Genomic DNA, 13,757 nt, shown 5'->3' on the forward strand with positions numbered 1-13,757 from the left:
GTTAGCGCACTGCACTATCAGCCCGGCAACGTCAGGGGCGAGACGTGTCTCAACTGTTTTAGGCTCCCCCTTGGGCCCAGTTTAAATAGAGTTCATTGTATCATCTCTAGGCCAGGCAAGGTTGATGAACAAGTATGCTTTTAGTTTTTATCGCTGGTGCTGAATATGGTATTTGTGATTTGTGCCTGCGGAGCAGTGCTTAGCATTTTACACTCTCAACCTGGCCACCTGAGTTTGATTCCCAGGCCATGGCTAACGCCAATGGCGAGCGATATCTGAACCGGTCTTGGGCCCCATAATTCCTTCACCATCCCACACCGACCAGCGTGGTGAAAATATGATCAAACAACTTACAAATGCCAGGGCATTATTATTCTTATTACAACAAAAATGTATATTCATTGTGCCCAAATTCATACTGGGCCTTGCATGAACCTGTTCACATGCAAAATATAGACAAATAAAAAAAAATCTATTCACCTTCTACATGCAATTCGATGCGTGCATTGTGAGCCAATGAATTTACATTAATCAATTATAACCACACTATTACATTTCCTTAAAATGGTTCTTGACATGAGGACAGAGCCACCCTGCTTGGATGTTCAAATTCCAGCAGTGATCTTGTCCTAGCATGAGATCTTTCTACTTTCATTACGAATTTATATTTTGTTTTATTTTAATTCAATTCCAGAACTTGCCTCTGTTCTGTCACCTTTTGTCGGCGAGCTGTCACCATTCTGCACGTGGCCTTGACAGCAGCTCCTCTGGGGCAGCAGCCGTGGTTGTGTACCCGCCACGGGAGAGCGGTGCTGATCGTTGCTGTAATGACGGTTGCGTTTGTGAGCGTGCACGCACATTTATTTGTTTACCCAACTGCAAATGAACACGATGCGATCTCAAAATATAGTACAAAAGGGAACGTGCTAGCGCAAATCCCGTAGTCGCATGTGGCCTTGACGCTGGTTTGGTTTATCGTCCTTGAATGATCGCTCCCCCATCCACTGCTCCCTTTCATCCCCCATGCTCTTGTCAGGATCCTCACATGTCGTCAATTAGAGAGCATTCAGTTGAGGCTGGGGAAGTGTCCTATCCTATTTCTACCTTAGATACTACGGCAGTCTCACTGAATGAACTACGGAAAGCAAGGCCGTAGCCATGGAGTCAACACTGGGAGGGACCAAATCTTCCAGGGGGTCTAGGGGTCCCAACCCAGAAAAAAAATCTAAATTTGAAAACTAATTTCCTGCCTACAATATTTAAAAATTCACTAACACATGGGATGGACTTTTTATTTATTTTTTACAATAATGTCTAATAGTGTATTGTATTACATTGCTCTGTTTTTACTTTTTTTTTACCATTTCTTGTTTCATTGTATGTAATGGCAGAGACCATAACCACAATCGTTTAAACAAAGCTATGCATTGATTTATATGAAGACAAGTCCAGATATTGTGGCCAAGGTTTAGCAAATTGTTGTCTTTATTTACGTAGCATAGCAATTTTTGTTTATAGCAATATATTGGGGGGGGACATTTTGAGCATATTTAAATATTGGTTGGGATGTGTGTCCCCCAATATATATGATAATTGCGGCCTTGACGGAAAGCAATACAAAGGTGCAGCCGGGGAATTTCATGCTCCTACCACTGCTGACAGAACAGCATCCACTAGAGGGAGCGTCAGACGTATTTCTGTCCGACTCTTCTTCCATGCGAGGCGGACGAGAACTTTTGGGGGACTCTTCGATACTGGCCACATGTAACCACACTTTACACCAGCACACGCAACCTCCCGATCGAATGAACTGTGAGGTACCCATTTATATCACTGGATTAGACAAAGGCGGTGAGATTTAAGAAACCTCACTGCCGTGGCAAGAGTTTAAAGGCAACTGGCGACCTGTGAATTGCAATTCACAATGTGCTCACCATGCCACCACTGCAGCAGGTTTCTCTTGAGCAAAACAGATTTCGCATGAACGTAATGCACATAAAAGTTATCGCTTTATTGAATTAAGTAACGTTTGCCTTGCTCTGTGATTTGTCTTAAATTCGTGCATTTCTGTTATCAGTATACACAGCGTTATCGTCATCACGATCATCCGCCATGGTCAATCCACTGCTGGATGAAGGCTTCCCCAAACTGCCGCCATATCTCACACTCCGGCGATGAAAGAATCCACCCAGTTACCTGCACAACGAGCTGATTTCATCATCGCTCCATCTCCACTATTATAAACGAGTACACTTAGAACCAATGCTAATATGGGATGGGGGGAGGGGTTAGTGGGGGGGTATGTCAAAGCATCCCACCATAATTCTTATTCACATGTTCATGAGTTTTGCATGCGGCACTGAACCATTTGTAATGGATTCTAGATTTGAAGCTTTCGTGACTGCAAGGATTCATTCTCTTAGGTTTTTTCGGTGAAGTCACGTAGGTAAAAATAAAGAATCAAATAATAGAAATAATAATAGAAATAAAATAAAAAATCACGTGATTGTGATTTATTATTAATAATATTATTAATAGTATTTGCAATGGACTTGTATTGGTATACAGTACAGTATACGGTTGTAAACGTGCCCGTCTCCGAGAAAGACGTGCGAAAACATTTACTGATGTGACCGCACAAATAAACTATCGCTGTCATATAAATGATCCAACACTGCTGTGTTCAATCCATTACGACAAATGGGAGGTGTTATATCATTTTTTGGGTGACATATTTCAGTGTCCCGTGAGCGTTGTAGGTGTTTACTCTGAAATGTCCTCACCCATGAGCTGGTTGAGTACCAGCAAATTACACGGAACTCATGGATTGCGTTAACGTTTTCCCACGCATTTTTTACAACTCCAAGAACATTATTTCCAGTCGGATGATTTCACGCAATAATCTGCTGATCGTGGCTGGTATTAAATGTGCTCCGTGCTTTTTGAGTGGCTATCGGTGGTAGATTTGTGCAAGTTGTGAATGTTTTAACGTATGTATAATTATGGTCAATTTACGGATAACGCGTCGTTCTATCCATTGAACTATCCTGCAACTGCTGCCGGAAGAAAGTAAGGAAACCGGTTTGTAATAATAATAGTGCATTGGCTAACTCGGATTTCCTTTTCGCAATATAACCATATAGACCTAGGTAAATGATGGAAATGTGAGATGAATTCCCTCCATTATTTAAATTACAGTTAAAATACAAAGAGGCATTGCCTGTAATTTACTCAGTGTCTGCAATGTCCTGTTACCCACAGGTCAGCTAAGCCTCCATTTGATTTACCCATGTCTGTTACAGGTAATATAACAGCAGACCCCAGAATGTATGAGAATGATTGTGCTCAACACACTCCCGATGGACATGTAATCACCAACAGCAAATTCAGCGATGTGCACGTGACCCGACGTTAATCTGAACATGTTAAGATCACGTCCAATCATAGACTACTACGTACTTTATATAAAGTGTCGGCTAAAAACAGTCAAGTTTGACTCGAATACATCAATGGCACCGGCAAGTATTTTCTTACATGATTCAAAAGACTGCGTAAACGGTGCTTTTATATTCATTCAACACTACATTTACACAGGATAGTCATTATACTAATTATTGTATGCTATTCTGATTCAGAAGTAGTGCGTCGTGTTTAACGGCAGCAACCATGGTGTGCATGCGGGGACAAAGCCGTGCTTTTCAGTGCATTCCTCATCAGACTGCGAGATGCTCTCCCTTTCAACCACTTCAAGATAATATGACCTGCTGTCACGTGTGATTACTCTGAGAATGCTGCCCCCTTCACACTCGTCTACGTGTTCATCATTTATTTTCTGCTGTTGTTTAAAGTACCCAATGGTTCACATGTTGTGGGTTGCTCTCCAACACAAGCAGTGTTCAGAAGCAGTGATAAATTGGCACATTTGTTCACTTGACAATTTTATTAATTGACGTTCGGGTGAAAGAGGGTGTACAATACACATCTTACTCACGCGATCTGACTCAAAAATCAATTATGAATCATATTGGTCGCAGAAGCCTACTTGTTATATTCAGTCCATGTATATTGCCCAATTTGTTTTCATGTTCCTGTCAATTGTGGGTTTGGGCAGTGGCGTGCACTGCGCTACGAAACCAACAACATCGGTTCAATTCCCAGCCAGGGCTAACGTCACTGGTTAATAGGTATCATCAGAACTGGTCATGCCTCCCCTCCCCCATTTCACGAACTCACACTGACCAGTAGAGTGAAGTATGGTCACAGAACCCCGACCAACAGCCGACATGGTGTGGGGAGGCCTTCATCCACCCAATGGATTGGCAAAGGGCTGGGAATTATTGCTGATACTTTGTCCATATACAGCACAGTACAGTCTTTCTCCAGCAGAACAGCTTGTTTATAGTAACGAATTCACAAGTTATATTCCCTCCACCAGCTGTCTGTTGTTACTTACCTCGTATGCGAAAGTGTTCATTCCCCCACAGAAACATCCAACATGTCATTATTTCAACACTAACGAATGTATAGTTTGATCAATATGTTTCAGTTATGAGGTTTTTCTTCACTGGAATTGGAGAGTAAATAATGAGTGTATTTTTTTGTCTCGGGGTTGTGTCTGTAAATGGTGCTTTTAAATGAATAAACAATACGAAACGATTCGAGGAGGTGGAGAGGTGGCGCAGTGGTGAACGTTTTTCTATGAACGAAGTGGTCTGAGTTTGATTTCTGGCCATGACTAACATCAGTGACGAGTGATATCAGAACTGGTTCTGGGAATCCCCTTCATCTGTACTGACCAATGGAATGAATTATGGTCATAAAACCACCATGACTGGTACGAAATGGGTTGGGGGGGGGACCTTCATCCAGCAGTGGATTAACCAAGGGGTTTTAAAATAATAATTAAAAGCTTAAGGAGCATGTGTAAGTTGGCCCCTTAATACACACTATGCTATTTATGGTCTTAATTTGAAAGTGTTATTAGTGCACATCGAAAAAAAATTAAAATCTTCTCTGAAAATGTTCCGTGTGTAATGGATCAGATTAAAGTCAGTGTCCCCACGCTGTTAATCTCCATTGGTGGGCCTGATACAGTGGTGAAAATTCCACATTCTTATCACAAAGACCATTCTCATCATAGGAAAACTACTGCTGACCTTCCACACAGTGGTACAATACTCTGGACACTGAATGGACAATGGGCAACATTTAATAATGCTATTTAAACTCACAACACCACCTTATGGTGCCTTATTGGTCACTCATTCACCACAGTTAAATTTTCGTGAAATCTTATTTTATCATTTCCACTTTTGGTCAATCTACTCCTAATTTGTCTGTGAATAGATTGGCAAATTCAGTTTTTTTTTATATATATATTTGTTATTTGGTTACCTTTCATAGTGTTGATGGCTGTGGTGGTGGAGATGGTGAGATGGTAAGGTCGGCTCAGCCACAAATGAGTACCTGGTGCGATGTGTAAACGTTGCGACTAGAGAGACAAAGGCGGTGTTGGCCACCCCCTCGTGTGCCGTGTCGGCCTTCATTGGTGCTCGCAAAACAGCACTTGCCCCAATAGTCTGTTCAGCCTATACAGGGGATAATTTTCTTTGTTTTTGGAAATGGTGGAGATGGTGATGTAGAGCGGTTGTTCACTAAAAATGCTCAACATTCCCAAGGCACACACTCCACTTTTCCCATGATCGGCACAATTACATCATGTCAATGTTTTTTTATCGTGTGGTTAATGCAGCACATGCAATATTTCGATTTCTCACGTGACCCAGTTGTTTTTCCCCCTCTGATTTATATTTCCTTAATTGTTTTACTTTGTTTTGCTTGTTAGTTTGGTGATCCAGGTCACTTTGCAAAACAGACTCCGATTCTGGTCTCTTGAGTTGACATAGTTAAACAAAATAAGCTTGAAACTTGAAAACATGGGAATGATTTTAAAGGTAAGAGGCAATTCTTGAGGCTTTCTGGGGTACGGCAAATGTATGGCCACCAGTCTGAACGTTGAGGTAGCCACTATCCTCCCTGCACCTTAATATTATCACGGTAAATGCATTTTAGAGGTTACATCAAATCATTGTGCTTTTACAGCAGGTCTACTTGCCATCTTGCTCACTACTCCTGCGTCATCCTTGTGGCACTACGAGTGGCTACGTGGCACCGCAGTATGAAAAGCCAATTCAGTCATACACTTTCGTTTTTTTCGGTAAAGTCACGTAGGTAAAAAATAAAATAAATGAAAACTAAATTAAATAACGACGTTTCGGGCGCAACAGATTTAAGAGCGGTTGTGCTTACGCTACGTTGTCCCCACCTGAAGGACGCTTGTGTTGCGCCCGAAACGTCGTGATTTAATATAGTTGTTTTCATTTATTTTATTTTTTACCAACGTGACTTTACCGAAAAAAACCAAAGGGTATGAATCCTTGCAGTCACGAAAGCTTCAAATCTAGAACCAATTCAGTCACTTTGTTACACAAGGGCAGTTTTACTCTCGGCATATGTTTGTCCCCCATGATGGCCCGAAATAGCTTTAGAAATATATGAATTGTACTTCACGTCAGTTCTGTTTTATGGACATAGTTCATACACTCACACGTGTCTTAACAGGGCTTTTTAAGTTTGTTGGGATTTACCGTATTTTAATTGCAATCTTATTTACTATCAACTTTGCATTTACTGTCATTGAACAGAAAAATGTTTAACAGTTGTCCTTCATATCCCATAGCATGTGCAGGCGGTTTTATAAGCACGTCAAATTAGTTTACATTGGAGTTTTACTTTAAATTAGATCGTAATCATGGAAATGGCTATTTGATATTGCCACAGGGTGTGGTGCCATAGCGATTTAAATTAGAGGATAGGGGAGGAGGTTCTGTTTGATCCCCCTCATGTAACTAATACCAGTGGTGGGGCAAGTTCTGTTATGAATCACCTAATTAAGACCTGCGCGGCACACAGCCGCCTATGTCTCCCCAGTGCTGATGTTTATACTACACTTTGCACTTGCTATTCAACCAAGGGGAGAGGGTCAGGAGCAGTTCAAATAATCGCCTCGATGTTAACCGTGGCTGGGATCAAACTCATGTTTCTGGGTCTATAACAGTGCGCTAACCACCCACAGAATCTACACACTTACACACACATGCCCACAGGGTGGCCTTAACAAGGTACCCTGCTAAGCAGCATACACACGGTAACTTACACCCTGTACGACACGTTCAAGAGCTACTGGGTTCACAAAGCGGTTGTGGTGACCAATCCCGATGTCGCATATATATCCACCAAATTGCCACTGGAATCGTGATGAGAGCAGCTCACGTTAATGCAAGCCTTATCATTGTTAGCAAGGTTAGCATTCGTGAAAAAAAAATCTACTCAAGTGTTCCCATCTTCTAATTAATCTGGCAATGCCGCTTCAGCAACTTTTCATTAAGAAACAATGCAATTTCATCACAAAGGGTAAAATTGTGTCATATGGCAGGTGACATTTGCTGCAAATAAATATATAACTAGGACTTATTATTTGATTTCATCTGCAGTCAGAAGCCAATAATTGATCATGCCTCCTTCGATTTGTGCATACCTATCCGCACATGTTATGTCACACGTATTTTTGTTATGGGAAAGAAGCAAACATAGATTAACAACCCTTTTATTGCTAAGCAGTTGCTAAACATAAAAAAGAATGTTGCAACAATGAGCAAATGAGTATAAAACAAAAGTATAAGTAATTATATTCAAAGTGTATTACAGAAAACAGCATTTGGAAGCCACCATGGCAGGTCAACACATGAGAGGAACTGAGGCTTTGCTGATGGCCCAACACCTTCAGGAGGAACAAAGGTATGGCCACAAGAAAACGAGCCGTGAACGTTGCAACTTGTCAGCGTGGAATGGACAAAATGAGGTATAGAAGTCTATCAGACGACAGCGATCTACCAGAATTACACGACGCACAACATCCTAAAATGTCTCCTTCTCACGTAGCTGTTCAGGCCTTGTTGTGCGACCGATTTATTTTTTAATGACACTTTTTGTCGTATTCAAAAAATGAACATGTTGGTCGCGTCTGTGACCGCGCACTTGTGCAATGTGTGTGCGTGCATATGCAATATAGGAACTTCAGCGACAAGCCTGGATTTACTATGTATGTGGTGTTTAAACAGTTGTGATTTGCGTCAAAACTAAAGTCAGTTTGCTTCGACAAGAACAATATTTTTATTCATTGATTTGACCTTGTTAAAGAGAGGTGCAATCTTAATAGCTTGTGCTGGCTACTTAAGTACGTAAACAACCGTTATCTTAAATCTTAACGATAAAAAATAAAGTAAATTATTATATATATTTTTTCCTCCCTCTTGTGCTGTTTTTGTACTGGATTATATTTTTCAATCAAGTTAAATAATACTAGTAATTTTTTCATGGAAAGTGTGCTTTTTTTGAAGAAGTACATTAAATGTAATTAGATTTTATTTGTCAAATGTATCTCACAAGTATCTGTGGAATGTGATATATATGCTATATATAATACAAATCTCTCCATCATAACCTCTTTTGAGCATTAAAATGTTCAAATTATTTATTGGATATGTCAGTGTGCTTGGTTGCAATTGAGCATTTATAATCCATATTTATCTTTAACAGAAATATAAGAAACATCTAATATGCAGTCTGTCAAATTCTATCTAACATAACAGCATCTGTGAAACATTTGCACCCACTTAACTTCAACATGTTATACGCAATTGTTCTGCAAAATGCTCCAGAATAAAGCTGTCCATTTTTTTTTCTTTTAAACTTAGAAATCTATTTAGAGGATTTGCAACTTTCAACAATGACATTTGTATACACAGCAATGCAAACAGCACGGAACATTACTGAGAAACAACACTAGAACATTTACAGTTTCTCATCATTATGTCTTTGTACACCAAATGTCCCCTTAATGATCACCTTAGATACCAGTTACATGCTTAAGCATTAAACACACAGACTTTAAAGGGATATTATGCAGTTTTTTTTGGACAAAGTTCACTTGGTTTCTTGAACACCAATAAGTCCATGACGGCAGTTCATTTGCAAAAGGAAGAAAATAACAAATAAGCATAATGGTCGAGGAAAGTAAAGTCTTTTTTGCTCTCTCTTGAGTAGTATAACCTACAATCCCGAGTCTCTCGTGTTCCATCTTCTATTTTTTTTTTAGATGCAAATTCTGTATAATTTATATACTTTTAAAATTCCTTTCCATTATTCACTTTTCTTTCATTTCATCACCGCAAAAATCATCCCATCAGCAGTCCAAATAAGAGTCCCCAGCGGTCTCTGGTTTCGCATCCTCTTTTCTTGCCGCTGTTCTTTCTCTTCTCTTAGACGTAATACTCTTTCTCCTTGTTCTTCTTGCTTTTGCCAGAGCCTTTGGAACTGTTCGTCGGCTTCTCCTTGACCACTGCCCCGTTGGTCTGTGCCGAGTTGCTGATGTAGTTGCGGCTCTCGTCCACATGGTAGGAGCCCTCGTCGCGGTTGCGATATTTGTACATGGCGTAGAGCAGGATGAGAATGCAGAGAGCAGCGGCGGCGATGATGCCCACCACCATCCCCGTGGTGCTGCTCGACTCCCGGATGACCTCCCGAGCGCCGGGGGCACCCCTGCCCAGCCCGGCGTCAGTGGGGTTAGCTGTGGGCACATTACGGAACATTGGCGAGGTTACAAGGGCCTTCCTGAGCTTTGGGTTCTCTCTGTCAAAGCCCGTTGGGAACGGGAGCAAGACGCCGTCTGGGTAGGGCTTCATATTGCCAGCAGGAAGGTTGTGCACCGCCATCTCGGGCGTAGCGGCGGGGCCTGAATGGTCAGGGGAAGCAGAGGGGTTCCGACCGCGTCCCACACTTGGTGGCCTAAAGCCCTTAGCGTCGAGCTTGGGGTCACGTGCCCTCTGGCTGCCATCAAAGCCCTTGGCACGGTCAAAATCTTCGTCGTCTGTAGGGGGGAGGCTAGAGTCAAAGTTTTCCCCCGAGCCAAAGCCCGAGACAAGAGTGCTGTCCGTACAGTCATCATCATCCTGATCCGAGAGGCAGGGCTGTGCTGCCCCAGGGGACAGAGCCAGCGACTCTTTGGTGGTGCTCAGCACGGTGTAGTAGGGGCGGTAGGTAGGGGGAGGGGGGATGAATGGTGTGTGGGTGGCTAGTGGAGGTGTTTCTAATGGGTCTTCTGTTATAACTGGGTAAACTAGATCGACTCCTGCAGAGAGAAAACAGAAAGAGAGGAAGCGTAGTCAGGCCTAATGAAGGAGGGGGCCCACACTATAAGAGTAAGTAAAGTGAGTGTAAAAAAACCACACACAACATCAAAACAATTTAAATACAGTTTACAAATATAAAGCTTGATAGTAGCAACAAAGTTTTTTTAAAGCAATTATAGGAAGGAGCCACTAGAAACTACAAAAGACAATAAGTAACAAAGGTAAAAGAAAGTCAAACATTTACAAAGCAGGGCGATTGGGGTTTAAATAAGCTCAAATATCTAGAACTTCTTGAATTTTTTTTTTATCAAAAAGGCAACTGTTTTTACATTATTATTAGCCCGATAGTCCAAAAAAATAAAGCTTGAACACATAATTCAGTCAACTTACATCAATAAATTGCCCGCATGATTTTTGCATGAAGAAAAAAAATGTGTAAAAGTTGCATAATAATGTATTTGGGAGAACAGTCTTTTCGTAAACTGTGTAAACATTGCGAAGTTGAGTATGAAATGGCATACAGTATACATTTTAACGTCCATATAAAAATAAACTGGCATCACACTGATCTCTGCACAAAAAAAACCATTATATCTGAACACGTTATTAGTAATGCCTTCTTGGGTGAAAATTTCAAATCGAATTATTGTACCAATGAGGCATAATTGTTTCTATAGATGCAGCACTGGCTAAATGCACGTGTTCAATTTTTGTCTACAATGTGCAAATTCCAGCTTTTTTTGGCTTTGGAGTCATTCAAAGCAATGGATAGGTGGGACAAGCTTACAATTAGACTGAACATAGCGCTGTTGTACTCCGAACTACCCCTAGGCATGCAATGCATGATGGGTTAGCAGGAGGGCAGTGAACATGAGTCTGATTTGCCGTGTCCACGTGTTTGGTGAACCAAGCCCCCTGCCGGCATTTGAGCTTTTTGCTGTCAAAGGAAAGGAAGGAGATACACAGACGACAATGAGCATTCCCACTCGGGAAAGCAGACAGGGGGCAGTGTGCAGCTTGGATGAGTGCAGACACACACACAGCTCTAACCTGCAACTTATCCATGCACGCAGCACAGCGCAACATTCATCGTGGACTTGCTCAGAGTTCACATTTGGGGAACTGTTTCAGAGGTGTTTTTTTATGTTAAGTGATTAACCAATGTCAATGTGTAAAATGTGGTACAATAATATTACATTCTAAAAAAAAGTTAAGTATGTGAAGGGTTTTGTTTATTAATAACAATCGAAAGTGACTGTTTAAATCAAGTTAAACAGTTTTGCTCAACCTATGTCTAACATTCGCTGATCACATTACAATATTTCTACACGTACTGCTGGATTTTTTTGAAGGTTTAGCTCGATTTATTTCGAAAAGTGTTTCGAATGTTTTGTCATTTACAAAAAAAAGGACAGGAAAACATCGGGTTAGTGGACAGAAGAATAGCTCCCGGGACAGCTCTTGGCAACTGGAACCGACTACTCCTGCAGGCAGGAACGAACAGGAATTAAAAACATTCCGGCATTTACACTGAGGCATGTAAGGATTCACCCCCCCAGCGATTCGATTGAGTATCACTATCCGAGGTTGTGATTAAATTCAAGAATCAGATTTGTTCATTTCATTTTTAAATCCTTTATATTAAGTTCGCTTGCTTGCTTGCTTGCATGCTTGCGTGCTTGCATGCTTGCTTGCTTACGACCGTGCAAATCTTTCGGTCGTTTTTTAACCCACTTCCCGTGATCCAATCGAGCTGACATTTTGCACACAGACTCGTTGTGCGTGACAATTTTCGTGAAATTTTTTTTCCAAATTTTTACACTGTTTAGGGAAAAAAAAAAATATTTAATTGCCAATTGCTTAATGCTGGCAGACAATCATCTGACCCATAGGTGGCAGCCATCTCAAGCCAGAGGACGAGAGGACTCTAGCAGCCACGCATATAAAGGATTTAGAGTGAAAAACTTTGTTTTTACGGGTTAATTTATTACTGTCTCATTTGTATTGTCCCTTCGTCCTTCTTGTATGAGTCCCCCCCCCCACGTTTAATTATGTTTGACGCCGCATTCCGCATGCTATGTAATCGATTGTTACACGCACGATTCGCTGTGCGTATCGTGAGCGTAATAATCGATTCTAATCGATGAATCGATGCATCGTTACATGCCTGTTTAACAAGGTACCGCTGGTGATCTGAGATCGTGAGTGTAAAAAATGTGTTGTGTAATGGTGTGTTCCATATACAAATAAGACACTGGTAATATTACTAATTTATTTAAGCATAGAAATGGGAATTGGTGCGGAAAAATTGTTAAAACGGATGGTAACGTGGTCATGGAGGTTTGCATGCGTCCAAGGATGAGTGCAAATGGCTTGGTTGAAGCCTGACTACTGTCATTACAAGAGATCAGCCTTATTATTGAGCTGACTCTTCTTACTCTTATATAAACATAAGGCTGCGTGATGTGAATATCACAAGCTGACACTGAACAGATCAGACATGCTGACAGTAACTTGTATTTGGCCTACTGCTCCATCAAAGTATTTTATTTCTGTTTATGGACTTGGTATTTTTTTTTCATCGAATACAAGTTATTAGAGAGCTTCTTATTACACTCATCCTTATATATTTCCAATGGAAACAGTTCCCCAGAGTAACTCTTCAGAAACGGGCAAATAAACATGTGAAAAGGGAAAGCTCACAAAGGATGACACCAAACAGCTCATATGCCAGTCCAGGACAATTCATGTGTATGTTTTGGAGAACAATATAGGAATGATGCAGATAAAAAAAAGACATTCAGTGAGGGCCCATTGATGTAAGTTTCATGAAATCTGAAATATGTGCATGAAGTAATCGTTTGCACGTTATCAGAATAAAATAAAATCACACCACCCTGCTGTTGAATGCATTCTTTGTAGTAAGTTGCATTTTGGGAACATATAAACGTACAAAACACCGTTTATAAATAGCAGACGTGCAACACGAGGCACAGATTAAAATGCACAATGACCCAGTACAGGACTGTAGGCTGCCTTCTGCAAACCGTATGCAATAGACATTAGAAATTAGACGTGTTTTAAAGCAACTGGCTGGGTTATAGAATTTTCCCATGCCTCATTAAAACTCCGATATTAAGCTTCAGTTTCATTTATTAGGTATAACCCTACTCTTTGGTTCTTTCGGTAAAGTCACGTAGGTGAAAAAATAAAAATATTAAATAAGAATTAAATTAATTTTTAAAAAATATAAATAACTAAATTAAATCACGACGTTTCGAGCGCAACACAAGCGTCCGTCATCAGGCGGGGACAACCACGTGACTTTATCGAAAGAACCAAAGAGTATGGATCCTTGCAGTCACGAAAACTTCAAATCTAGGTATAACCCTGTGAGCCATGCGGCTCTTGACTCGGGTGCAACTTGACAAAAGCTAGCCACAGGCACATAATGTAAAGACATTAAATGTTTGGTGTAATGTTTGGGTTCTTGTAGTTTTTTTTTGC

The 13,757-nt window shown here is 40.9% G+C and overlaps 1 protein-coding gene across 28 annotated transcripts in view; it reads right to left on the reverse strand.

Annotated features, from left to right (window-relative positions):
- Window positions 1-7,652: 7,652 nt before the first annotated feature.
- LOC144933525 (neurexin-1-like) overlaps window positions 7,653-13,757 on the reverse strand; it is a 290,872-nt gene continuing 284,767 nt past the window's right edge. For 16 of the 28 annotated variants that reach the window (XM_078858387.1, XM_078858386.1, XM_078858383.1 and 13 more), the window contains one exon: window positions 7,653-10,249. In XM_078858387.1, coding sequence (XP_078714513.1) covers window positions 9,381-10,249 — 869 coding nt within the window. In that variant the 3' untranslated portion in view covers window positions 7,653-9,380. The remainder of the gene's footprint in view (window positions 10,250-13,757) is intronic. The other 12 variants (XM_078858396.1, XM_078858395.1, XM_078858393.1 and 9 more) reach the window with 1 other exon arrangement.

The sequence above is a fragment of the Lampetra fluviatilis genome, chromosome 7 (assembly GCF_964198595.1).
Source record: "Lampetra fluviatilis chromosome 7, kcLamFluv1.1, whole genome shotgun sequence".
NCBI lineage: Eukaryota > Metazoa > Chordata > Hyperoartia > Petromyzontiformes > Petromyzontidae > Lampetra > Lampetra fluviatilis.